Raw genomic sequence first — 27,146 nt, forward strand, 5'->3', positions numbered from 1 at the left:
ATGATACAAAGGATCTAGAGGATGCTGAGACTATTTGGTCATCCTGAAAATATAAATAGCTGGAATTAGGTAGTAGAATATGTAAACTGCAGAGGAAACAGATATCCTCTTGTGGAGGTTCTCATCCACTAATGAGAGAGATGTAAAAGTTGCTGTGTTTATTGCTGATCATGGGACCACCATTCTCAGTGTTTGCTGACACCTGCAAGAACCTACTTTGCTTAAACGACTTTCTATTTTAAGAAGTAAAAGCCTCTAAAGTCATTAAAACAGGTTTTTGTAACATTAATGCTGCGTATGCGTGTGTGTGTGTGTGTGTGTGTGTGTGTGTGTGTGTGTGTGTGTGTGTGAAAGAGTATTGCTCCACTAGGAAAGTGTGTGCTGTTAGTAGGCTCCCTAACAGTGGAGAGCAGTTATAGAACACTTGGCCAGTCACTTCTTTCTAGTTTAAGAGTGTCTACTTAAATTTTCGTTCTCCAAATATACACCATGCGTTTTTAACTTGCTCTGCTGTTATCCTACTTTGTGTGCACATGGTAGGTTTTGAATGCTTATTAAATTAATAACCATTGGTTATCAGAATGATAGTCCCATAATCAACTGTAGCATATGTTGTGTTCTGTTTCAGTAATGTGCTTTTAGAGATGCAAAACAGTACTTTAATGTTGGCACTTGTCAGAATATAAACTGCATGAGAATAGTGTGTACATGATGACGAGATTGTGGGCTCCAGTTTCTGTATGGCAAAGCAGCTTTTCTTAAAGCTTACATGAAGCCTTACAGCTTCCAACAGCCTCCACAAAACACTGTCAAGTTCCCTTCCTGCCTCCTGCCATCCTGTCTTTGTTCCCTTTCCAGCCCTGGATTAGCCAGGCTTTTCTTCTCACTCTTCGTCATTCTCTAGAATTGAAACGGTCAGTTAGATACTGATTACCTTACAGCTTTTGTGGCCTAGTCTCCTTTTTTTCTTCTCTTTCTTTTTTTTTGTTTTTCCAAGACCGGGTTTCTCTGTGTAGCCCCTAGCTGTCCTGGAACTCACTTTGTAGACCAGGCTGGCCTCAAATTTACAAAGATCCGCCTGCCTCTGTCTTCCAAGTGCTGGGATTAAAGGCATCTTAATCCTGGCCTTTTCTTTTCTCTTTACTCATTTTTGAAATTTAAAGTGACTCAAAGGAAAAAGTTTAAGACTTTTGAAAACTGTTTACAGACATGTCCATAGTTTTCTCTAAGAGATTCAGGTGTGCCCACCATGAGAAAACTGGTCCAAATCCAATTTCTCTCTGTGTGTTATTTTGTACTATTTATTTTATTGATGAAGCTTGTTTGGGCTGTATATTTGGGTAGAGGATTAGAGAAATAATTCCCTTGAATGTTTTAAGTACATAAAAACATGAGAGGATGGGATTACACCCAGAATGTATCTCTACCCCCCTTTAATCTGAGTCTGATCTATTTAGGAATGTGTGCAGCTGTACAATTCTGAAGTGTTATCTAATTTTATAGGTTTTAAGTGCAAAGGTAGTTACAAATGCTCGAAGTCCTGGGGCAAAATGCTATGGCATTGTAACTATGTCTTCAAGCACAGAAGTGTCCAGATGTATTGCACATCTCCATCGCACAGAGCTGCATGGACAACTGATTTCCGTAGAGAAAGTAAGTGTGATTAACTGTTTCTAAAGAGGGAGATTAACAAGAGGGCTGAGCTGAAAATCCAAAATCTCAAACTTTTTGAGTGTCATCAGTGGTCAAAAATTTTGATTTTGGTGCATTTCAGAGTTTTCAGTTAAAATGCTCAGCAGGGAAAGTGGATGCAGATATCTGAAGCCTAAAATGTAAAACAGTCTCAGCCCAAGTATCTCAGATAAGAATAGTCAACCTGTAGTCTCAGTCTAAAAATGTCTCTGTCATGAATGGCGGTGCATGGCTATAATCCCAGAACTTGGGAGGCAGAGGCGGAAAAATCAAGACCACTATGGGCTACGTAGTGAGTTCCAAACCTGCTGCCATGGCTGTCCCCAAACTTAGAATCATTCTGTATCTGCCTCACAAGTGCTAGGATTACAGGCATGTGTGGCTGTGCCCAGCTCAACACCATTTAGATAATGCAACTTTAAAGCTTATGAATTTTAAAAGCATTTATTTTTGTTTAAACTTTTCAGGTCAAGGGTGATCCTTCCAAGAAAGAAATGAAGAAAGAAAGTGATGAGAAGAGTAGTTCAAGGAGTGCTGGTGATAAAAAGAACCCAAGTGATCGGAGTGCCAAGTAAGGGTTGAGTGACAGCTGCTAAGCTAAGGCCGGTTTCTGATAAACAGACGACTGCTTGTCACATAGCAAAAGTAGTCATTCTATTTTCTTGTCTTGGATGATGTGGTCAGGACACAAGCATCTATCAAAAAAGAAGAGAAAAGGTCATCTGAGAAATCAGAAAAAAAAGACAACAAAGATACTAAGAAAATGGAGAAGGATGAGAAGACTGACAACGGTTCAAGTGGGCAGACGTCAGAGTCAGTGAAAAAAAGTGAAGAAAAGAAACGAATAAGTACGTCCTGGGTGCTCTTGGTCCCTCTCCACTGTGTCCACTGCTTGGTTTGTATTTTAGAAGGGACTGGTTTTCAAGTGTTTTTCAAAGAGCCAGGAGTAAAAAAGGGGGTTTTAGAAACCACCTGTCTTCTTTCCTACTACAAGGTCATGTTCTGCTAAGCAAGCTCCCTGATTATATCCTTAAATCCTAACTGACTTGGGTTTGGAATGTAGCAAAACAGAACAAAACAACAAAAATTTGAGCAGTGGCCACTGACTTCAGTATCTTTTTTTTTTTTTTTTTTGGTTTTTCGAGACAGGGTTTCTCTGTGTAGCTTTGCGCCTTTCCTGGATCTCGCGCTGTAGACCAGGCTGGCCTCGAACTCACAGAGATCCGCCTGCCTCTGCCTCCCGAATGCTGGGATTAAAGGCGTGCGCCACCACCGCCCGGTGACTTCAGTATCTTATTGAATTAGGATCGCTTGGTATCATTGAAAGTATTTGTTAACAGATTAAATAATTTTGATTTCTTTGCGTTTATGTAGAATAAGTATTTTTTTATTTATATCAGGCAAAAGTTCAATTTTATTTATGCTCCTTTTCAATAATATTTTGTTTGTTTATCTAAACTATTTCTTTTTTTAGGTTCAAAGAGTCCAGGACATATGGTGATACTAAACCAAACCAAGGGAGATCATTGTAGGCCATCAAGAAGGGGCAGATATGAGAAAGTAAGTCTGTTTCCAAAAGATAAGAAAGCTCTTATCTCCAAACCACTTTGAAAGACATAGCTCAAGTTAAGAAGTTTTTAAAAGGAAATATTACTAGTAGTTTGGACTTTAGAAAGTATTTTGTTGATTTTTTTTTTTTTAACTTATGTGTATGCGTATGAACCCACGTGAGCTTATGTGTATCTCACGCATGCAGGGCACCCCCCACCCCCCCACACACACACAGAAGAAGGTATCGGATCCCATGGAACTGGAGTCACAGGCAGTCGGGAGCTGCTTTGTGGTGCTGGGAGCCAGACTTGGGTCCTGTGCAAGCGCAGTCAGCGCTCTTAACCCCTGAAACCCCTGAGCCACCTCTCGAGTCCCCCCGTTTGAACTTTTTAAATGACCAGTGAAAGCCAGAAGTACATGACCTCAGATTATTTTAACTTCTAGTCCGGTTATGGTTTTTCTTCTGTAGGTTCATGGAAGAAGCAAAGAAAAGGAGAGGGCTAGCCTAGATAAAAAAAGAGACAAAGACTACAGAAGGAAAGAGATCTTGCCTTTTGAAAAGATGAAGGAACAGAGACTGAGAGAACATTTAGTTCGTTTTGAAAGACTGAGACGAGCAGTGGAACTCAGAAGGTATGAGGAGCATTTTTGACACTTGTCTGTAATGTGCGTCTTTAGCTGTAATCCAGCCTGCTAGAGATTGTGTTCCCCAGAAGACTTAGCTGTCATCCTCAGGAGGTGAAGGTGTGACCTAGTGGTTTCTTGCGTTTGCATAGTGTACTCCACGGTTTGCAAAACCCTTTTTCATCTGTCATCCCCAACTCAATTCCGTAACGCTAATTAAGCCCGCTATTTAATACTAAAATATAAGAGGCCTGGAGAGGCTAAATGACTCTTCCAATGCCATGTGTCTAATGAGTGGCAGAGTCGGGACTCAGATCCAAGTCTGACTCCAAGTCCAGTGCTCTTTCCTCTATTCCAAAGATGCTGCCATAAAAATCATGTCTTAAAGGAGAAGATAATTCCAGATAGTGTCAGAGGAAGCTACAGTGTTGAACTACTGTCATAGTGTGGGAAACCTGCAAGGTTCCCAAGTGAAGGCTGAGTTGCTCTCTGAGCTTTAATGCAGTCCCTACTCCTCATTAAAACAGACCATTTTTAGTGTCAATATAAACAAACCAGCATGGAATATTTCATATCTCCATACCCGTTTTTGGGTGCCACATGAAATATTTCTTAGTGTGTTTTTAATCTGTTAGACCTGTCCAGCACAGAGGTCACTCGTGGAATTTCATCTACTCAGTCTCAGGTTTTAGGAACTTCAAAAGCTGCAGCTTAGGAATACAACCATTGCCTGAGTGTGGCTAAAGGAGTTGATTCTTGCAAAACTCACCCCCATAAACACTAGCTCCTAGCTTCTGCTCGTCAGTACAGGGTTTGGGAAGAATAAAAGTGGGGAGCTACTAGGGCACTCTCAGACCTGTCAAAGCAATGCCTGTCTGGTTTTTAAAATCTCCCTATGTTGCTCAGGCTTACCATTTACTCCTGAGCTCAAGGGATCCTTTTGCCTCAGTCTCCTGCTGAACTCTAACCACAGGTACGCACCACTGCACCCAGCCCAGTGATCCTTTAAAATAAACTGGTGAGGTGTGCCTTCTTCACACTCCTGAAGAAAGAAAGGTATATAGTCTATTTGCCTGTAATGTCCAGAAAAATCCAACGTGATGATTTAGCAGTAATATTAAAATGAAACAAAAGTGATTTGTAACAAATATATACATATATATTCCAGATATAAATGTGTAGAAGAGACATTGAACTAGTCAGATGTTTGTATCCTATTAGACTCACTGAGAGTGTGAAAGCTTCAGACACAGACCGATTTTGTGTGTCACAGTGGTGAGTCATGGAACAGGAGAAGTGTGGGCATTTGGATGTGATTTCTGAAATGTTAACAACTCTCGGTAAAGCCCTCAGCAAAAGTATAACCCCCCCCCCCAAAAAAAAAGTAAATTTTGAGTTGTGTCATTGAAGAATTTAATACATAAACCTGTGCTAAAACAAATAAACAAGTCTACCACCTCGTAAAAACAGTTAAAGTCTAGGCTACCTTTTAAAGGCTTTTGTTGTTTCCCAAGGCATGGCTGTCTCTGTGGCATAGGGAGGGGTTCAACAGTATTAGATGTTCTTTGCTCTGTAAAACTGCTGACAGTTCGTGCATCATCAAGTGTTGTAGAATTCTTGGTCTCCACCCACTGAACGGTAGTAACAGACTGCTGTGTTCATGTAAAATGCCACATCAGTTTTTATGGGAATAGTACTGACCCATTAAGAATATTGACTTGCTACAGCAAATATGCAAGTGAGCAAAAAATATAAAAGTGGATTACTTGAGTGTCAGGAAATGAAGAAGCACTATGCAAGGTCTAGCATATGTTTGTACTGAATTATCTCTGACTCAAAAGCATGTTACCTGGAACTATCTGTTAGAAGCCAGTGTATAGCCATAGTGGCCCTTAAGGGCACCATTCTGTTATATAATATTTGCTATAATTGTGTTTGTGATTATAATTCCAATAATGAAGTATATACATTATTTAAGGAGATAAAGACATATGGTAGATACTAGAAAATTTCTATCAAAAATAATTGATAGAAGTTGTAGTTTTGAGCTGGTTATGATGGCACACACCTATAATCTCAGTACTTGGAGGCAGAGGCAAGAGGTTTGCCACAAGTTTAAGGCTAACCTGGTCTACATAGTGAGTTTGAGGCCAGTCAGGGCTACATAGTGAGACCCTATCACAAAAAGCCAAGAGAAAAATTATAGTTTTATAAATTTATATACATTTTAAAATGTCAATTACTGTTTTTTTTTACTAATGGTGGGATTTTCATTTAACCAAATCATCTAAAAGGCAAATAGTGTGTAAAATTTAGCTGCTTAGTTGACACTCATAAATAAGTGATAAGACTGGAATATGTTTAAAGTTTTATTTTGCGTTCTTTCCAATTACATTAAAATTACTAAGATTAATGTGGAATTTAAAATTGCCAATCACAAGGAAAAATTCAAATTCAAAGCGATTATTTTTCACACAGTACTAGCATAATTTAAGTATTTCTAAATACTGATTTTTGGTAGACGAAGAGAGATTGCAGAAAGAGAGCGTCGAGAGCGTGAACGCATTAGAATAATTCGTGAACGGGAAGAACGGGAACGCTTACAGAGAGAGAGAGAGCGCCTAGAAATTGAAAGGCAAAAACTAGAGAGAGAGAGAATGGAACGCGAACGCTTGGAAAGGGAACGCATTCGTATTGAACAGGTGCAGTCAGAAAATCTTTTCATCTTGAACAACTCACTTTGCAAACCCTGTGATTTTTGCCCTCCAGTTTGCTTTACTTACTGTAAAGCTCCTGTAGAAGAGAATGAGCACTGAAGTGTCCCTGACAGAAAACGAACTAGGCACCAGTTCAAAGTACATTGAATAGTGACTTCCTTATCAATTGCAAGTAACCTGTAGCTCTGCAGTATAATGGCAGCCTAATAGTATGAGCATAGGACTGAGTCCAGAGTAGTTGTGATCCAGGCTCTGTCACCACCCCAGACTTAGAAAATAACAAGTACTTCCTTACTTATCATGGGAGTCATTCCCAAGGCTGGAAGGAAGAATGCCTCTCTGCATAGTTGCCACCCAGGGCTTATGGCACTTAGTTCTCTCCAGACATATTAAGAACCCAGTTTTCTCATTCCTTTTAGGTGCTTCTGTTTAAGTCAATTTATTAAACTAAATCTGACCTTCCCCAAAATGCTTACCAGTTTGTACCACTCAACCCCTGCCTGTTATTTTAATTAAGTCACCCATCGTAGCGGTAGTCTAGGTGATTGGAATCTAATGTATTTGTCCCAGTTGTGTGCTCTGCCTGGTGCTTCTCTAGGACGCTTTCTTAACTCAGAGGCGCACTTCCTTCGGCCTGTCTTCACTGTCTCTTTGCTTCATTCCTATGTGTCTGAAGGAGCGGCGTAAGGAAGCGGAGCGGATCGCTCGAGAGAGGGAGGAGCTCAGACGGCAACAGCAGCAGCTGCGCTATGAACAAGAGAAAAGGAATTCTTTGAAACGCCCGCGTGATGTCGACCACAGGTAGTGCTTCCTTTCTCCCTCAGTGGCTTCGCTTGCTGTCTTGTTCTCAGTGAGCCAGGGTGAGAGAATTAGAACGCACATGCTCCTCCCAGCTTTGAAGAAAAGGTCGTGGCTAACATGGAAGGGGAAGGACCCAGTGGGGTGCTCAGGTCTCACCTCTGCTGTTTTTATGAGGGTCACAGAGGCTGAGGGCTGAGGGTGGAGCTCAGATGGAGTGCTGGCTTCCCTTGCATGAGCCAGGCCCTGGCTCATCCCCAGCACTTGAAGGGAAAAAGAAGGTAACTGGAAACGGCTGGTGAGAATCCATTATGACATGCTGTCCGGTCTTGACTTTGCCGTTGGAAGATGTAAGGACAAGCAGTTTAGACTGGAGAGGCTAGCTGGGGGGCACGGTCGCTGAGCAACCTGATATCTGAGTTTATCTACCTGGCACCCATGTCATCTTGGCACTGAAGAGGCACAGATAGGCAGGCCCCTGAGCTCTCTGGCCAACTAATTGAAAAATTAGTTCAATCAGTGGGCGTCAGGTTCAGTGAGAGATCCTGTCTCCAAAAATAAATTGGAGAGCGACAGAGGAAGTCACTCACATTGACCGCTTTCCTCCACACACAGGTGTGCACCCAGACAAACGCTTCAACATCTACACACACAAAAGCAGGCAGCTGTTTTTCAACTGTTTTTCTCTTCTCATATTTATGACAAGGATAGAACTGTTAATCCTGTCCTAGCTCTTCACTGTTCTATCTTGAGTTTAGTAGCCTTTTATGTCCATAGTTCCATATGATATCTATGATTCCAAGTGGATGTTGTTTGATTATCATAAAATAATTTGTATAAGTGAGCAAACGTTTCTCTTCAAGGCGAGATGATCCTTACTGGAGCGAGAACAAAAAGCTGTCCCTAGATCCAGATGCACGATTTGGCCATGGATCTGACTATCGCCAACAGAGCAGGTTCCTGGACTTCAGTCACCGAGAGCGGAGCAGGTTTCCGGACACTGCCTCTGTGCAGTCCTCATCCTTCGAAAGGTAAGTGGACACACTGAGGTGCTGACATCTGAGACAGGAGCCTTGCTGTTCATAACTGGTTCTCTATAAGATACTAAAGAAGTGCTGAGTCAAAATAGAATGTTTAGAACAAATTGTATGTTTACTTTGGTTTTCACTGATGAGGTAGTGGTATTCTCTTCTTATCTTCAATTGGATGGGGTCCTTGGGAGGTATGGGCTAAAGAGTTGAAACCAGCCAGGGCTACACAGCAGTTTGACATTCTGCCTCATAAAAACCAATTAAAAAGCTAATTAAAAACAAGTGTGAGTGGGGAATGCTGATTTTGGATGTGCCGTGGCGCTCAGAACAGTAAAACATGCAGGCTGGTAGGAACTTGACTGGTATCATTTCTCTTGAAAAAGAAACCAACCTTTGTGCTCGACATAGCTCAATTGAAAAGAAAACTGTTATAGTTAGTAATGGAGCTTTTCTAATGGTCTGAAAGAAAGTTTCGTGATTCTAGGTTATGCAAATGAAGTTTTGCATGTAAACGCTTCTGAGGATCTGCATTTGTTCTTTCCTCAGTAGACGGGAGCGCTTTGTTGGTCAGAGTGAAGGAAAAAAACCAAGACCAGCAGCCCGAAGAGAAGAGCCGAGCTTTGAAAGGTACCCCAAAAACTTCAGTGATTCCAGAAGAAACGAGCCTCCACCACCAAGAAATGAACTTAGAGAAACAGACAGACGAGAGGTACGAGGGGAGAGAGATGAGAGAAGAACAGTAATCCTTCATGACAGACCTGAGGTTGCTCACCCTAGACACCCTCGAGAAGCCGGGCCCAATCCTTCTAGACCCGCCTCCTGGAAGAGTGAAGGGAGCATGTCCACAGACAAACGGGAGTCAAGGTAGTTACGTGCTCCTTCCTCACGGCATGCTGTGCGTTGTTTTCAAGAATTGTGAAGTGAGGTTTTGGTCATTCTTGTTTGGTGTTCACAGAGTTGAAAGGCCAGAGCGATCTGGGAGAGAAGTCTCAGGACACAGTGTGAGGGGTGCACCCCCTGGGAATCGCAGTACTGCCTCAGGCTATGGAAGCCGAGAGGGAGACAGAGGAGTCATCTCTGACAGAGGAAGCGGAGCTCAGGTAAAAGTTGCTGGGAGCTTCCTGTTGAGTCTTTAGAAGACTCCGAAGCACTGGAGATAGACTTTTTTTTTTTTTTTAATTTAATGTTTATTACTTTTTATGTGTATGGGTGTTTTGCCTGCCTGTGTATACATCTGTGTACCACTTTTATGTCTGATGCCTGTGGAGTCTAGAAGAGGACTTCAGATCCCCCAGGACTAGAGTTACAGTTATTAGCCACCATGTGGGTTCTGGGAATTGAACTGGGTCCTTTAGAAGAGCAGCTGGTGCTCTTAACTGCTGAGCCATCTTGCCAGCCTATAGGAGATGCTCTTGACAGGTGTCCATATGAAGAGCCATTTCTCCAGCCCATAGGAGATGTTCCTGACAGGTGTCCATATGGAGAACCATTCTCTTGTGGCCAAGATTGGGCAATTAGAGTGACTGAGAGATCAGCTTCCTGCAACAGATCTTTCTCAAGTTTGTTCTTTATAGATGAATAACAGTTGTTCAAAGAAGTAGATACTAGCCTTAAAAACTTTTTTTTTTTTTTTTTTTTCTCTTCGAGACAGGGTTTCCTGACTTGTAGACTAGGCTGGCCTGGAACTCACAGAGATCCAACTGCCTCTGTCTTCCCAGTGCTAGGATTAAAGGTGTGTGCCACCATGCTGATGAAATATTTTTTATGCATGTATATGGGAGAGAGGAATGTGGGAAGGGAAGGAGGGACCCTCTACATGCCATGGTATATGTGGAAGTCAGAGAACTACATTTTGGGAATTAGTTCTCTCCTCCCACCTTGTTGAGAGGCAGAATCTGCTTCAAACTGACTGGTCTATAACCTTGCAGGTTATAGATTCTCCTGTGTTGGCCTCCCGTCCTGGGAATGCTGGCATTACAGATGTGGACTACCACATCTGACTTTTTATGGAGTTCCAGAGGTTCAGCTCAGGCCAGGCTTGTATGGCAAGTGCTTTTACCTGTCATCTTACTGGTCCTCAGACTTTGTTTTTATTGAAATTCTTGTTCTGCTTGGACAGTTGTTATAGTTGTTAAATGAGTCTTCCTAATGATAATTGGGCTTTTTAAAACACAGAATACATCATGACTTGATCTGCATCCTATAACAGGGAACATGCTAATCTCTGTTGTTTCGATATTAGTATATGTATTGCTGAAACTAGCACATTACCTATAGAACTGAAGTACAAGTCACATGCTCTTCCTCTGTTTTCCAAAAGTAGACAAGTAGAATCATTTTAAATTGCTTTCTATTCTTTAATATTTTTCTTAGTTTTAAAAATTTCTGTATTTTATGTTAAGCTGGGTGTGGTGGTGCACACCCTTAATCTCAGCACTCCTGAAGCAGAGACAGGTGGATTTCTGAGTTTGAAGCCAGCTTACTGTACAAAACAAGGTTCAGGACAGCCAGGACTACATAGAGAAACCCTGTCTGGGAAAAACAAAAAATTAATTAATTAATTAAAAAAATAAAAATATATTGTATGAGAGTGTTTTGCCCGCATGTATTCTGTGCATGCAGTACCCACAGAGGCCAAAAGAGAGCATGAGATCCACTGGGACTGGAGTTACAGGCAGCTGGGAGCCACCATGTGGGTCCTGGGAACTGATCCTAGGTCCTCGGCAAGAGCAGCCAGTGCTCTAACCACTGAACTGTCTCTTGAGTCCTCACTTTTACTCTTTTGAGTAAATGTGTGTGTGTGTGTGTGTGTGTGTGTGTGTGTGTGTGTGTGTGTGTATATGTATGTATGTATGTTTTTTTCCAGACAGGGTTTCTCTGTGTTTTGGTGCCTGTCCTGGATCTCGCTCTGTAGACCAGGCTGGCCTCGAACTCACAGAGATCCGCCTGGCTCTGCCTCCCGAGTGCTGGGATTAAAGGCGTGTGTCACCGCCACCTGACTTCTTTTGATATTTTGTTGATGTGACTATTCTTTTAAGTTACTGAGCTATCTATAAATGACACAAATATACAAAAGTTGCACTCAGCTTAAAAGCATTCTCTTAATTGACAAAATACTGACATGTCAGGTGATTGCAGCATGAATAGAAAGGATATGCTTTTTTTTTTCCTTCTAAAGAAAGGGTCTCACATATTCCAGGTTGGCCTTTTAATGTGCTGTATAGCTGAGGATTAAGCCAAGGATGGCCTTAAACTTCTGATCCTCTTGCCTCCACCTTCGAAGTGCAGGGATTACTGGCACATATTGGTTTCTGTGGTATTGGGAATCCAACCCAACGTTTCATGCATGCTAGCCAGTCAGTGTACCAACTGAGTTACATCCCTAGTCTGAAGGAATACACTTTATAAGTTCTGCCAGATGGAATTTGTTTGTATTACACACTTGAATACACACCAGGTTTCTTTCATCATAGCATCTTTTGACATATGTATTGGCATGGGTATGCAGGCATGTTTGGTGTCCTTGATTACTTCCACTTCATTTATTGAGTCAGGGTCTCTTGCTGAGCCTGAAGCTCACCATTTCTGGCTAGTCAAGGTGGCTAGTCTCTTCCAGGACCTTCTGTTTCTACCTCTCCCTGTGGCAGCTGGCACTCTTACCATGCCTTTCTCGCCTGCCTTCTTCCTTCCTTTCTTCCTTCCTTCCTTCCTTCCTTCCTTCCTTCCTTCCTTCCTTCCTCCCTCCCTCCCTCCCTCCCTCCCTTCCTCCCTCCCTTCCTCCCTTCCTTTGTTCCTTTTTTTTTTTTTTTTGAGACAGGTTTTCTCTGTAGCCCAAACTCAAGAGATCCACCTCTGACTCCCAAGTGTGGTGATTAAAGGTGTGTGCCAACATGCCCAGCTTTTATGTAGGTTCTGGGGATCTGAACTCCAGTCACACTTGGACAGAAAATACTTTATGTACTAAATCTCTTCAGCCCTCAGTAATAGCATTTTTTGTTTTAGCCAGAAAATGTTTTGCTGCCTTGGCATGTACACTATCACTGTACATCATTTCACCTAGCACATTGATGCAGTAACCTTGTGGCTCAGTGGTTATGAGGTATTAATGAGTCTTAATAAGGAGAAATGCTTGCTTGCACAAGTTCTTTAAGCTGTTCACCCTGAACCAACTTCAAACTGAGCATATGATGCAGAGACTCTGTTTTAGTTAGGGCAGAATGTAAGAGGTTATTCTAGACCAGCACCCTACATTCAGAATCCCTTTAAAAAAGGTCTTCTGAGAAGATGAACCTGGATTCCCTGTGTGGAGTTAACAATGTTAGTCCGTCAGTTGTCTGGCCAGTGTTGTCTCTAAGGCTGTGTGGATGCTGACAGCTTTGCCTAGCTAGGCTAGGTGTCGGCTAGCTTTGACTCCTCCTCTTGTCCTTAGTTCTCCAGATACTTCCGTTCCTATGGCCCCCACTGCTTATAGCTGTACTGGAGTAGTGTTGTGTCAAATCAGACAGCTTTCCCTGTATACTGTTCCAAGGTGTTCCGATGGGTTGACCATGTACCCAACCTTGACTGCCCTTTAACTTTTGACCTCTTGTGTACTAGAAAGAAAGATCTTTAGATCTCTCCAGGCATTTGACATTCCTATGCCCAAATAGTGCTGGAGTAGTAGTGGGTGTGGACATAGAAATGAAGGTATTGAGGTCCTGCCAGAATAGTGGTTGCTTCTTTCATCTGTTACATTCTCAGACATGAAAGCCCAGCAGTGTGAGTCGGTGCATGGGACAAAGGGCCAGGACTCACTTTTTCCTATGCTGTCCCCAGCACTACCCTGAAGAACGACATGTAGTGGAACGTCATGGACGGGACACAAGTGGACCAAGGAAAGAGTGGCATGGCCCACCATCTCAGGGGCCTGCCTACCATGACACAAGGCGAATAGCTGATGGCCGGTCAGGTGCAGGCCTGATAACCCAACATTCAAGGTGAGTAGCTCATCTGTTAAGACCTTTTCTGCGGTTCTGAAACCAAGTAGTCCTCTCCTTAAAGATGGTTAGTTCCTGAGATTACATTGCAGTTAGTAACCCCCTGTTGTGGCCTTAGTGCATCTTTTCAGCCTCATCAGCTTTCTGCCCTCTGCCTCACACCCTTCCTTGTTTGGGAGGAGCTCCTGCTGTGCTCTCCTGCTGCTGGTCACTCCTGTGTCACACCTGCATAGCAGTGCCATTTGCACCAGTGATTGTCCCTGTAAGTCCTTTGGGTCTGGGCTCCTCACTGAATGCTGTTTCACCCTGTCGCTTTCCTTATTTTGAAGCAGTCTTTTGGTTGCTTGGTTTGAGGTGGGTCTTAGACTGTGTACGCTGGGCTGCCTTCAGACTCTGCCTTCCAGGTGTGTTGACTACGGGCATGCCCCACCATGCCAGCTCAGCCCTCTTTTTGTTTGTTTATTTGCTTTTCAAGACAGGGTTTCTCTGTGTAACAGCCCCAGCTGTCCTGGAACTCCATTTGTAGACTAGGCTGGCCTCGAACTCACAGAGGTCCACTTGCCTCTGCTTTCCAAGCACTGGGATTAAAGGCGTGCGCCCCTGCCACCTGGCTTTTGGCCCTTTAATTTCTTCTTCCCTTCTTGACTCACCTTTCCAGCTCCTCCAAGCAGATGAGCTTCAGATGTCACTCTTCACTGCCATCTCCATGTAATAATAATAATAAAAAATATATTATTATTACTATATTTATTATATATATAATTACATAATAATAATATTATTATTATTATTATTAATTTTCCTCAAGTTTCTGTTGTCTGTCAGTGCTGCTATCCTCAAAGTCCTGACTGGGGAAACATGGCCCAGTCTTGCTCTTTCTTTGTTCCTAGAATAAATTCAAAATGGCGTTCCTGATGCTGCCCTTTCCTGCATTCAACCTGTGCCTGGTCAGAGAACTTCTCCCTGATGCTCACACTACCTCTGAATGACTGTGGGACCACACATTTTGTCTATCATTTACTTGCTTCAAAACCACAGTGGCTTCTGTAGGTCATAAATTTAACCCAGAGTGCTTGGCCAGTTTCCAGGTTTTTTTGTTTTTGTTTTTTTTTTGGTTTTTCGAGACAGGGTTTCTCTGTGTAGCTTTGCGCCTTTCCTGGAACTCGCTTTGGAGACCAGGCTGGCCTCGAACTCACAGAGATCCGCCTGGCTCTGCCTCCCGAGTGCTGGGATTAAAGGCGTGCGCCACCACCGCCCGGCCGAGGGGCTGGTTTTTTGAGACAGGGTTTCTCTGTGTAGCTCTGGCTGTCCTGGAACTCACTCTGTAGACCAGGCTGGTCTCGAACTCGCAGAGATCTGCCTGCCTCTGCTTCCCTAGTGCTGGGGTTAAAGGCGTGCGCCACCACTGCCCAGCCTCAGCCAGTTTTATTGAAGCGTTTTACTGTCAACTCCGTTATGATCGAGTGTTGGAGTGTCTTTCTTGTCATTCACTGGCATCTATAATGCTGCTCTATACACACTGGAAATATTAAGTGACTTCTTGGCGTCAGTTTTTGAACTCTAGTGTGTATCCCAATCTCCTTAAATGCTAATTAAAACAGCCTAGAGAGTCCCACCTGGGGCGATCTGAGTAGGGTTAGAGTGGTCTATGCCATAGGACTAGCGTGGGGGCAGAAGCAGGATCTGGAGTTTAGCTTTCCTTGTCTCCATAACTGCATCCTGTTTCAAAAGAGATGGTGAGGTGGCAGGAGTCCTGAAGAGGCTCCGCCGCCGCCGCCGCCGCCGCCGCGGCTGAGATCCAGGGTGGGTATGTGCAGAGGCCTGTAGTCCTGCCCTGTGCACAGCATCTGACTTCTGAAGAAGTGGGCATCGAAATCAGAATGCCAAGGTCACTCCATTGCTCCCCACCATCTATTAGCTCTGTGCCTTGGACAGGATAGACTTTGAGGTCTCATCTCTTCCTCGGTAAAGAGGGGTTAGTAATGGTGTCCACCCTACAGGATCAGTCTGGATGTAGGGCGGGACGAGAGCAGCCCATGAGTGGTCAGCGTGAAGGTATTCTTAGGATGGTTTGTTCTGACCCTTTCCTCTTTCAACCTCTTTCAGCACTGCATCCCCAGTGAATAGGATTGTACAGTTGAGTAGCAACTCCATGCCGAGAGGAAGCAGCTCCGGGTTTAAGCCATTCAAGAGTGGACCTCCACGGCGGTTTTGAACACGAGCTTCCTGCCGTGGCTTCAAGATAATTTATTGAGATCTCCTGTGAACTTCACTTGACTACTTACGAGGGGGACCTCTGACTGCTTGAGAGCTCTCTCCGACTGTTGTTTTCCTTTTTAAAAATTTAACATGATTGCTTTTCTCAATTTTAGAGAAGATGTTTAAATAGTTCTGTTGAAACTTTTCATAGTTTTGTGTATCATTCAACTTTTTTCTTGCAGCACTGAGACCCATTGGAAAGGCTTGGCCCCGAGGCCGTTTGGTTTGGCTCTGGGTGAACAGGAGGGACTTGCAGCTGAGTGGTAGTGGTTTCATTTGCAGCCTAGCTCTGGGGTGTCGCCAGTGTTTGCTGCCTCCATTTTGAAGGCTATTTGAGCTTCAGACGCCTGCTGTCTAATTTTTAGAGAATAAGATTGTTCCTTGCATTTCGGAGTATTATGTAACCTATTTTTGCAGAAGGTACTGTTACATTAAGTGCATCTGTGTATCCTGGTTAAAAAAAAATGTAATCTTTTTTGAAATAAACCTTCATATTCTGTATAGTTGCTAAAGTGTTGAGGAGCTTTTTAACTGTAAACTAAAGGTAGATTTTTATATAGGGAGCCGTACACTTGTCCAGGTTTGCCTGGTATAAGGCTCCATAGATGAAGGGAACCATGTCCATGTGCCTTGTATCACAAGGGTGTGTCATTCTCAGTTGAGCAGGTAAGTTGCACTTGGGGGTCTTCATGGTTTGATGGATGAATCCCCCCTCTCAGAATTGTGTGATAACACTATGTGTATCCATCTCCCCGGATAATGCTGAGAAGTGGAAGAACCCCAGATTCTAGATGGGTGAGTCAGTCAGGTTTGGTAATGCTAGTCTGTGGCAAGATTCTCTTTGTGAGAATACAGACCCACACTTGGAAGTGTGTCTGTCTCTGTGTAGCCTCAGGGTTAGTCCTCCAGCCTTCCTGCTACTGCGTCCAAGCAGCAGGCTTGGTAAGAACTGAAAGGGCAGCGTTTGCTTTCTGTTCTGGGACATGTGGCAAGCTTTGCTCTGGTCAAGAGTTGATAGCACACTGTGGATGTGTTAGAAATTCTCTAACCCTCTGTTAGAAACTAGCCACCATAACCCAGACCATCGAGGATCTTGGTCATAACAGTGGCCTGTTAGTACCTAGTGAAGGATGGAGGGAGTGGTCCTCTTTAGAGGTGTGGCGTCTTTGGAGAAGTCTTGTCAGTGTCTGGGCCTGAATGTAGGGGCAGGAGATGTTCAGACTCCTGAGTGGCTGTAAGCAGCCAGAGGACTCTGGAGTCTGGTTCCCTGGGGTTCCCCCTCCCCTTTGGTTTTTGTTATTTTTGAGACAGGGTTTCTCTGTGTAGAGCTGGCTGTCCTGTAGCTTGCTCTGGGGATCGCCTGCCTCTGCCTCCTGAGCGCTAAGATTAAAGGTGTAGACCATCAAGCCAGGCTCAAGGGCAGCTCACTTTCAAATCCAGCGGATTCTCATAGTCTGTCCTTCCTGCCCTACAGCGGTGTGCGTGGGTGTATGTGGTCCATGTCCATCTGACTCCTGTTTCCTGCTTCCTGACACTCGGTGTTCACTGACTAGGGCTGTAGACGGGGTCCTGCTCCTGTTGGTGGCTAGGGTCAGTGTGACATTGCTATGCCTCACGTCTAAGCAGGGACCCTTGCACATGGCTGGCTTTGGTGCTCATAAGCAACCAAGGGTACAGTCAGTGCCTTGCACAGACCTTACTTGGACATCTCAGAAGCACTTGGATTGTTAATGTTGCCTTGATTAGTTTTTTGTTTGTTTTTTTAACTGGTCTCCTGTCTGTTAGGCATGGAGTTACATTCTCAGCCTACTGAACTGCTATTAAAAAGTTAGTTTTTGAAGAACTGGGGAAGAGTGGTTACTCTATAAGCACAAGGCCCTAAGTTCAAATCCCAAGCACCCACGTAGAAAGATGGACCATGATTGTGTGTGCCTCTGACCCTAGTGTTTGCTGGTCCGTCAGCTTAAGGGAAAGCAGATTCAGTGAGAGCCCTGTCAGTCTCCAGGCAAAAAGGCAGACCAATAGCTGACAGCTGAAGTCTTCTCTGGCCTCAGCATAGGCGTGCACTGACAGCATATGCACCTCCAGGTGCAGTTGCTCAGACCTCTAATCCCAGCGCTCTGGAGGCCTCATGACTTCAAAGCCAGCCAAGGTTTCGTGATGAAATCCTGTCTCAAAAAAACAGGTGGAAAGTGATTAAGGAAGATACTGGATGTCAGTCTTGAGTCTAGACACACACACACACACACACGTATACCTACGCACACATGAACATGCAAATACATATGTTAAAAAACGTATTTGGAGAGTGTGTGCGTGCGTGCGTGCGTGTGTGTGTGTGTGTGTGTGTGTGTGTGTGTGTGTTGGGCTACATAGACAATTCCAAAAAAGGTTACAGGTCTTTGAAGGGCTGGGTGTGTTTAGTGGTTAGTAGGTAAAAGTCTTTTCCTAATGTGGAGAAGTCCCTATGTTCAGTCCACAGTACAAATAAATTAGCTTTGAGTGTTGCTAGCCTTTGCTTACACTGAGGGACCCAACAGTCTTCAGACACTGTTTTCCTCGTGTTGCCATAGTTACAGCTCTTTCTAGTTCAGAAAACTTGAGAAACTCACCTGGGAGTATTTCGGGGTTGAGAGTATCTCTGAAGACTTAGGTCTCTAATGGCAGAGATGGACCTGGGTCAGTAGTGAAAACTGGATTCAGAGAGGGTTTTGTAAAGGAAGATGGGCTCTTCTGGACCTAGAGACGGGAGGAGCTGGTGCCCGCTGTGGCGCTGTCCAAATGCTTCACTGCAGTGGTAGGGTTTGCAGTGGGGTAGAGACAGGAGGCTTGTGGTCGTGGAAGAAGTCCAGTGTGGGCAAGATACTGAAGTCCAAAGTTCACACGCAGAGGAGCGCAAGTGGAAATGCAAAGCTTAAGCCACAGAGAGAGAGAGAGCCCTGTCTTGAAAAACCAAACCAAACCAAACCAAAAGAAAATGCAAAGCTTATGAATCGCGTCGACTCGTGGCCCCTGCGTGTGTCACGTGCTAGGTTGTCACTTCCACACTCCCCCGTTCTTAGTTTCCACAGCTAGATTTTTTTGAGTCCTTCCTGGAAAAAGGTTATTATTCTCTTTTGTGTTCTTCATGAAGTACGGCGTTTAAACTGCCCTCTTACCTGCAGGTGAATCTCTTCTGCGGTCACCTACAAATACCGAGGATTCTCTGGCTCTTCAGCTTTACATGTTCAAGCCAGGCATGGTGGTGTACACCTATAATTTTAGCCACCAAGGAGCTGAGATAAGCTTTAAGGCCAGCCTTGAGTAAGTTAACCCGGCCACCAAATTTTAAAAAAATCTGGGTGGGATGGCATATGCCTATAGTGTCAGCACTCGGGAAGCAATGGCGGAAGGATCGGGAGTTCAAAGCCAGCCTGGAAAACAAAACTTGGTCTTAAACACAATGAGAAGAGCTGGGAGGGGTGTTGCACATCTTTAACCCCGGCACTCTGGAGGCAGACGCAGTCTGCAGAGCCGGTTCTGGAAGAGCCGGGCCTACACGTCAGACTTGCTCTCAGGTCGCAGATTTTTTTTTTTAAGAACAGTGGTATTCCATGGCAGTGGCAGGTTTGTTTAGCATGTGTGAGACCCTGAATTCAGTCTTCAGTACCGAAAGAAAAATTCATCACCCCACCAGTCTTTACAAATATCCGGGCCAAATATCCGGGCTTTGTCCTCAAGGGAACTCCTTTCCAGGACAACTCAATAAATACTGACTTTTTTTTTTAAAGTGTGAAATTGATTTCTAAAATTCTTTATTTTTGTTGTTGTTGTTTTGAGATAGGGTTTTTCTGTGTGGCCTGGCTGTCCTGGATCTCCCTCTGTAGACCAGGCTGACCTTGAACTCAAGAGATCCACCCACCTCTGCCTCCTGAGTGCTGGGATTAAAGGTGTGCACCACTGTACCCTGGCGATTTATGAAATTCTTAAGTTCTTCCTATTATTGCTGACCTTAATATATTTTTAAATCTAATGTGTGTGGGGCAGGGCAGTTTGAAGGAGTTGATCTCTTCCCACTGCGTGAGTCCTAGGGACTGAAGCGTCAGGCTTGGTGGCCAGTGCCTGTGCCCACTGAGCAAGACCTGATTGGAAGGGGCTCTGGTGGAAGAGAGAACTGGCTCATGGGAACACCATGTGTGTTTTCTCCCTCAAAGCCTCCCCAAGAGTTCACATTGGCAGCCAGAATTGGGAATCATAATAGATAAATATCTTAGAGTTGGTCAGACCAAATAAATGCTTTTTGTTTTTTAGCTTAAAAAATGATCATGTAAGCCGGGCGGTGGTGGTGCATGCCTTTAATCCCAGCACTCGGGAGGCAGAGCCAGGCGGATCTCTGTGAGTTCGAGGCCAGCCTGGTCTCCAAAGCGAGTTCCAGGAAAGGCGCAAAGCTACACAGAGAAACCCTGTCTCGAAAAACCAAAAAAAAAAAAAAAAAAAAAAAAAAGGTCATGTGTAGATGTATATATCTGCAGGTGGGTATGTACATATAAGTGCAGCTGTCCACAGAGGCCAGAGGTGTAAAGACCCCTGGAACTGAAGTTGCAGGTGGGTTATAAGCTGCCTGATGAGGCTGCTGGGAATTGAATTTGGGGCCTTTGCAAGAGCAAAGCATGCTTATTTTAACTGCTGAACCATTCTCCAGTCCCCTTTCTACTTTTTTTTTTTTTTTTTTTTAAAGATTTTTAAATTTAATGTGTATGAGTACTTGCCTGTGTGGTAGTTTGAATGTGGTTGGCCCCATAAACTCTTAGGAAGTGGCATTATTAGGAGGTGTGGGGTTTTGTTGGAGTAGATATGGCCTTGTGGGGGTGGACTTTGAGGTCTCCTTTACCCACTGTGACACTGGGACCATTTTCTGTTGCCTGCGAGATGTAGAACTCTCAGCTACTTCTTCAGCACCATGTCTGCCTACACGCCACCATGTTCTCTGCCATGATGATAATGGACTGAACCTCTGAAACTGTAGAGCAAGCCACCCAAACTAAATGTTTTCCTTTATAAGAGTTGCTGGGTCGTGGTGTCTCTTCACAGCAGTAGAAACCCTAAGCCTGCATTAATGTATGTGCACCATGTACATGCAGTGCCTGTGTATAAGATAACCAGGATTTTAGGCTGACTATGTGTCAGTCATGTATGATGATCATTCTTGATTGTCAATCTAAACCAGAATGTCCTAAGATTCTTACCTCTGGGCAGTGTATGAAGGCATTTCCAGAAAGAATTGACTGAGGATGAAAATCCTCCTCACAGTGTATGACACCTGACTGGTAGCCTGCTACTGCTAAAGAGCATTCTGAGGACATGGCTGTGTTTCTTGTCTGCTTGCTTTGGTTTCTTGCTGGTGCTCTGGCCATCCTTCCCTAACTCCAGACTCCAGCTTCTCCAGCCTTCCAATGTGGACTAAAGACCAGCAAAACTCAAGGAATCCTCCAGGACTTGGAGACTGAACAGCCAAGAGGTTCTCAGCTTCTCCAGTGTATACATGGCTATTGTTGGACTGCTCAGCCCATGTAATGATGTAATCCATTCTATTAAATGTTCTCTCACACTGGGAGGTGGTGGCACATGCCTTTAATCCCAGCACTCGGGAGGCAGAGGCAGGTGGATGTCTGAGTTTGAGGCCAGCCTGGTCTACGGAGCAAGTTCCAGGACTGCCAAGGCTGTTACACAGAGAAACCTTGTCTTGAAAGGCCAAAAATAAACAAAAGCTCTTTACACACTACACACACACACACACACACACACACACACACACACACACACACACACACACTGGTTCTGTTCCCCTAGAAAACCCTGCCTAAGACAGCATGTTCAATATTTCCACATAGGATTAAATATTTTACGTAATGCCTGTCATGTACGAGGCTAGTTTTTCCGTTTTCATGTGTGTCTGTGTTGTGTGTATGCATATTCTATGTGTGTGCACATGTGGAGACCTGAGGTTGGTGCTGGGAATCATCCTTGGTTACTCTTCCACCTCATTCTCTGAGTGAGCCAAGGTCTCTCTGTCATTAATATGGCTAGTCTTACTTGACAGCCTGATCTGAGGATACTGTGTCTCTGTTGTCCACGATTGAAATTACAGGTGGGCAGCCATGCCCACTTGGCATTTATGTGGGCTCTGGTCCTTGCACTTATATGGCAAGTGATTTGACCACTGAGCAATCTCCCAGAGCATCTAGGCAGTTTGCATGCAGTACTTTAATTCCCACAAGACTTAGGTGTGGGTATCAGCAGGGAAGGAAACCGAGGAATCACCTCAAGATCACAGAGAGTGATAGAAGTAAGATTCAAACCCAGACATACATACATGTGCTCAGAACTGGAGGCCATGTCATCCTCAAGAAGCAGAAATGCAGTGGTGGCTAGGCACTGTGCTTGATAGTGAAGCAGTCAGCCCCTTACACTCCTGTTTGACAGAGTGTCTTCACAGTGTTTTTTCCTTTATCCATTACTAGCTTTTAAAATAAATAACTTAGAAGTTTCTGTTTTCAAGATTATTGTTGAAATTCAGTAATTTAAAAAAAAATTTACTGAAAACAAAATTTTTATTTATCTTTTATATGTACAAATAAATATTTTGTCTGAATAGATGTGTACCACATACAGTGCCCTTAGAGGCCAGAAGAGGGTGTCAGATCTCCTGAGACTGGAGTTACAGACAGTTGTGAGCAACCGTGTGGGTGCTGGGAACTGAGCCCAGGTCCTTTGCAAGAGCAGCCAGTGCTCTTGACTGCTGAGCTGTCTTTCCAACCCAAGCCTTTGTGTGTGTGTGTGTGTGTGTGTGTGTGTGTGTGTGAGAGAGAGAGAGAGAGAGAGAGAGAGAGAGAGAGAGAGAGAGAGGGAGGGAGGGTGGGGAGACGACAGAGACAGAGAGGGAAAAGAAGAGGCAGAGAGGTGAGTGTGAGTGGACAGGAGCCACAGTGAGTGCGGCGATCAGAGTGTTCAATTCCATGGAGTGAATTCGCTTCGTCCATCTCCACATGGAATCAGGATTAAATTCAGGACTTCAGGCTTCTGTGGCAAGCACCTTTATCCACTGAACCACTCTGCTGGCCTAAATAATGCATTATTTTAGAACATTTAAAAGATTTAAAGAGGGGGCCGGAGAGATGGCTCAGAGGTTAAGAGCACTGGCTGCTCTTGTACCCGTTTCTTGAAACCCCCAGAGACCACCAAGGAGTCGGTTTCTGATGCAAGCACACAAGGGTCCTTTTATTCAGGTTCACCCTGGGCCATTGCACAGCAGATGGAAGGAAATGCGGCTGTGGCCATGAGCCCAGGTGTAGAGAGTTTTTATAGGGAAAACTGAAAGCCGGGAATTACATGCTTGAGATTGGGTAGAGGGATATGGATGGGGCAAGGTGATTTTTTGAAACTACTGGTCTAGACTTTTGGCAGGAAACCACATTTGAAACCATTGGGTTAGACTTTTGGTGGAGAACCACAACCCGCTGAGCAGCATTATCTGGACTGCTCAGCAGGATTATCTAGATATCTTCAGTGGCCATAAACTGCAGACAGAATGTCTGTAGGAGGATAATGCCCTGTATCTGTTCGAGTTGTCATGGCACGTTCCTGAGGTCCTTCCTGGAACTGAGTACAGCAGGTGGTCTAAGATGGTGGCCCACCCCTTAGATAGGGTCTGTATTGCCTTCACACTCCTTCAGAAGATGGGGTTCAATTCCCCCAACACCCACATGGCAGCTCACAACTGTTCAGTTTCTAGAGATCTGATGCCCTCTTCTGGCTTAGGTAGGCACAGACATACATTCATTCAAAATATTCATACCCATAAAATAGTGCAAACATTTAAAAAAATATTAAAGATATGGATCTCTCCTCTCTCTCTCTCTCTCTCTCTCTCTCTCTCTCTCTCTCTCTCTCTCTCTCTCTCTCTCTCTCCTCTCTCTCTCTCTGTGTGTGTGTGTGTGTGTGTGTGTGTGTAGGTACGTGAGGTCAGAGGGCATCAGATCTACAAGAACTGTAGTTGTAAGTAGCAGTGAACTGCCTGCTGTGGGTGGGTACTGGCACCACATGTAGGTCCTCTGTAAGGGCATGTACATGCCCTTCATTGCTAAGCTATCTCTCCAGCGCCACACCCTCCCCATAACTGAAAGTTTCACTCACAGGCAAAAACCTAGGATTTCTTGATTCTATGGTAAGCCTTTCTCAAATGTAAATCTAGGGGGCGCCTGCATTTTTTAAACTTCCTTCTCTCCGACCCGCTGTTTCCATTGGGTCAAAATATGAATGAGACATAAACACACACAAATCCAGTGGTCATGGAATGACAAAGGAAAAGTAACTTAAGTCCAGGGACTTGCACTAAAATGTCTGTTTTCTGATGTTATGTCAGATGCAATTGTGTGCATATGCACAGAGGCCAGAAGTCGGCCTCCGGTGTCCTTCCTCAGGAGCAATGCACCGTGTTTTCCAAGATGGAGTCTCGTCGTTGGCTTGCAGCTCACTAATTAGACTAGGCTGGCTGGCCAGTGAGCCCCAGGGATTTGAGTGTGCTCTCTTCTCCAGCATTGGTGTTACACGCACACCTCCATGCCCTGTATCTTAGTGACTTCTCTATTTCTGTGATAAAACACCATGACCAAGGCAACCTATAAAAGAAGTGTGTAATTGGACTATGGTTCCACAGGGTTAGTCCATAATGGTGAAGTAAAGGCATGGAGGGAGAGAGCTCACAATTAATTTGCAAGGAGGAGGCAGAGAGACACACTGGGAATGGTACAAGTCTTCTGAAGCCTGCCCCCAGCGACACAGCTTCTCCTAAAAGGACACCTCCATGTCCTTCCCTTCCACCAACTGGGGACCAAGTGTTGAAACACATGTGACTTTGGGGGTCATTCTCATTCAAACCACCACACCACTTTTTAAAAACGGATTCCGGAGAGGGAGCTCAGGTCCTAATGCTGTCTTCCCAACTCTCAACTAGAATTTTTTAAAGCACAGTTTTAATTGTTTGTGGCTAATGTATGAAAGCATTTGAAATTATTTTAAAGTGGAATTTACAGATGGCCAGACACAACTATCAACAAATTTAAGTGGCTATTTTATCACTGAAACACGTGTTTTCCTTTTTTTTTTAAGTTTTATTTTATTTTAGTTATGTGTAGTTATGTGTTTGTGAGTGCAGGTTCCCCTGGAGCTGGAGTTACAGGTGGTTGTGAGCCACCTGACGCAGCTGCTGGGTATCAGATTCTGGTCCTCTGCAAGAGCAGTACATGCTCTTAACTGCCGAGTCATCTATCTCTCCAGCCCTCATGTCCTTTCCTGATCATCCCCAAACACTTCTCCAGCCTAGACAGCTACTAGTGCCTTTATTTTTCTTTTAGGTTTCATATACCTAGAATCAGACAAAAACATGGTTGAATTCAATAGAGTTTGCATTTGGGCCGTGTTGCCGTGTGTCAGCAGTTTTCTGCTACTGTGTAGGTTTCCATTGTACATATGCACCACACTTTCCTGTGCCTTCACTAATTGATGGGTATCTAGCTTGCTTGCGGTGTGATGAATAAACGTTTTGAATATTTGTGTATAAGTCTCTGTGGCCATGTTTTAACTTCTCTTGGGTAAGCTGGCTTGGCATTGGCAGGTGTTGGACACAGCAGTGTGTATTCAACATTGCAGGAAACGGCTGGAGAATTCTGAAGTGTGTGCCATCCCTGCATCTCAGTGTGAAAGGTCTGAACTGCCCAGACTTAACCCTGGATATTGGCAGCACTCCTGGTGTTGGCTGTTCCATGGTGTTAATTTAATTCCTAATAAACTTATAAACTTTCATTACATAAACTTGTGTGTACATGTGTCATAGTGTACATCTGAAGGTCAATGGACAACTTGAAAAGTCAGTTCTACTGTGAAGGTTCTGGAAGTTGAATCCAGGTTTTTATGCTTGGTAGCAAGCTCTCCTACCCACTGAGCCATCTCATTGGCTCTTGAATTTCCTATTTTCACATGGTTTTGATAATTGGTAGAGCTTTGAATTATTTGTTTACACTTTTTGTTTGTTTTTCAAGACAGGCTTTCTCTTTGTAGCCCTCCCTGGCTGTGCTGGAACTGACTCTCTAGACCAGGCTGACCTCAAACTTATAGAGGTCTGCCTGCCCCAGTTCTAGACCAGTGCGACACCACCACCACTGCGTAGCTACATCTTTACTCCATTTTAAGTGTTTTTGCCTTTCTGAGTTCTAAGTCCTCTTCGTCTATTATTTATCAGATATGTGCTGGGGATATTGCGTCTCAGCTGATGGCCTGCTTTCCTTTTTTTCCCTTCCTTGAGTCTTGTATCCCAGACTGGTCTTGAATTCACCACCCTCCACCTCTGAGTACTGAGATTACAGATATGTACCACCATGCCTGGCTCACTGTCTTCATTTTTGCTTTGTTTTGAAACAAAGTCTTATCTCTGTGAGTTCCAGTATAGCCAGGAATACACAGAGAAAAACCAAAAAAAGAAAAGAAAAAACAAAATGAAACAAGGTCTTGTGTAGCCCATGCTGGTCTAGAATTCCTGATTTCTCATGTCTCAGTCTCCAGAGTGTTGGAATCCCACACTTGCACCTCCAAAGTTAGAAATGGCTTGTGATGGTGAGATTGAGAATGATGCTTGAGTATATGAAAGTTGGCCTCTTGGTTACAGTCCTGATGAGGGAAAGTCTGTGCCAGCATCCACCAGGGCGCTGCACCCAGCTACAGAGCTGGGGGCAGTAATTAATGGCAAGTGTGGTGAGGTTTGCCATTGTTCAGGGCTCCCCTCTGGACAATTTGAATAATTTCATTGTGAGCATGACTGTCTCTAGTCATCTGGCTTCTGTTCTATCCCTGATGTCTTTAAGTATAGGAGCAGTAGCCTGGCATTTAAGACCCTAATGAGGGGCGTGATTGAGGTTTGAACTGGTCAGCTCAATAAGAGAAACTGGCCTTGGTTGGAGCATTTTGTTTGAAACTTGAAGCAATGTCTCACTTCATCATAGCCTAGGCTGGCCTTTAGCTCACAGTGATCCTCCTGCTTCAGCCACCTGAGTGCTGGGATGACAAATGTGAACCACCATGAGTGTCCACAGTAGAGTTTTTAAAGCCACATTATAGTTGACCATTCATATTTGATACTGATTTTGAGCTGGAGCACAAATAGCTCAGAATCACTTAGAAATCAAAATGAGATGGCTCAGTGGGTAGAGGTACTTGTGGTGGTAGCCTGGCAGCCCAACCCACTGTGGAAGGAGGAAACAGTTCCTTTGCATCTTTTCCTGAACTGATTTCTCCGACAGGAGAGCTGTGTGAGATGGTGACCCTTCCTCACCAGAATCAAGGTTTCCACTTTGCAGTTTAGAGTTGATTACTGTCTCTTGTGTCCAACACTGATCTAAGTGAGTCTCAGGTAAATGTGACCAACCACACAGATAGCAGCTTAGTGTGATGAGCTGACACAGAGAATG

The 27,146-nt window shown here is 44.2% G+C and overlaps 1 protein-coding gene across 6 annotated transcripts in view; it reads left to right on the forward strand.

Annotated features, from left to right (window-relative positions):
* The window catches only part of Sltm (SAFB like transcription modulator), a 47,754-nt gene extending 31,600 nt beyond the window's left edge, over nucleotides 1-16,154 (forward strand). For 3 of the 6 annotated variants that reach the window (XM_052713646.1, XM_052713668.1, XM_052713679.1), the window contains 12 exons: nucleotides 1,504-1,653; nucleotides 2,160-2,263; nucleotides 2,377-2,540; nucleotides 3,167-3,252; nucleotides 3,713-3,876; nucleotides 6,389-6,569; nucleotides 7,261-7,385; nucleotides 8,246-8,413; nucleotides 8,963-9,277; nucleotides 9,369-9,513; nucleotides 13,229-13,389; nucleotides 15,496-16,154. In XM_052713646.1, the coding sequence (XP_052569606.1) occupies nucleotides 1,504-1,653; nucleotides 2,160-2,263; nucleotides 2,377-2,540; nucleotides 3,167-3,252; nucleotides 3,713-3,876; nucleotides 6,389-6,569; nucleotides 7,261-7,385; nucleotides 8,246-8,413; nucleotides 8,963-9,277; nucleotides 9,369-9,513; nucleotides 13,229-13,389; nucleotides 15,496-15,604 (1,872 nt within the window). In that variant the 3' untranslated portion in view covers nucleotides 15,605-16,154. Of the gene's footprint in view, nucleotides 1-1,503; nucleotides 1,654-2,159; nucleotides 2,264-2,376; nucleotides 2,541-3,166; nucleotides 3,253-3,712; nucleotides 3,877-6,388; nucleotides 6,570-7,260; nucleotides 7,386-8,245; nucleotides 8,414-8,959; nucleotides 9,278-9,368; nucleotides 9,514-13,228; nucleotides 13,390-15,495 lie in introns of all 6 variants that reach the window. The other 3 variants (XM_052713636.1, XM_052713656.1, XM_052713662.1) reach the window with 1 other exon arrangement.
* The last annotated feature ends 10,992 nt before the right edge of the window (nucleotides 16,155-27,146 follow it).

Source organism: Peromyscus californicus, unplaced genomic scaffold, assembly GCF_007827085.1.
Source record: "Peromyscus californicus insignis strain IS unplaced genomic scaffold, ASM782708v3 Scaffold_11__1_contigs__length_118956290, whole genome shotgun sequence".
NCBI classification, from domain to species: domain Eukaryota; kingdom Metazoa; phylum Chordata; class Mammalia; order Rodentia; family Cricetidae; genus Peromyscus; species Peromyscus californicus.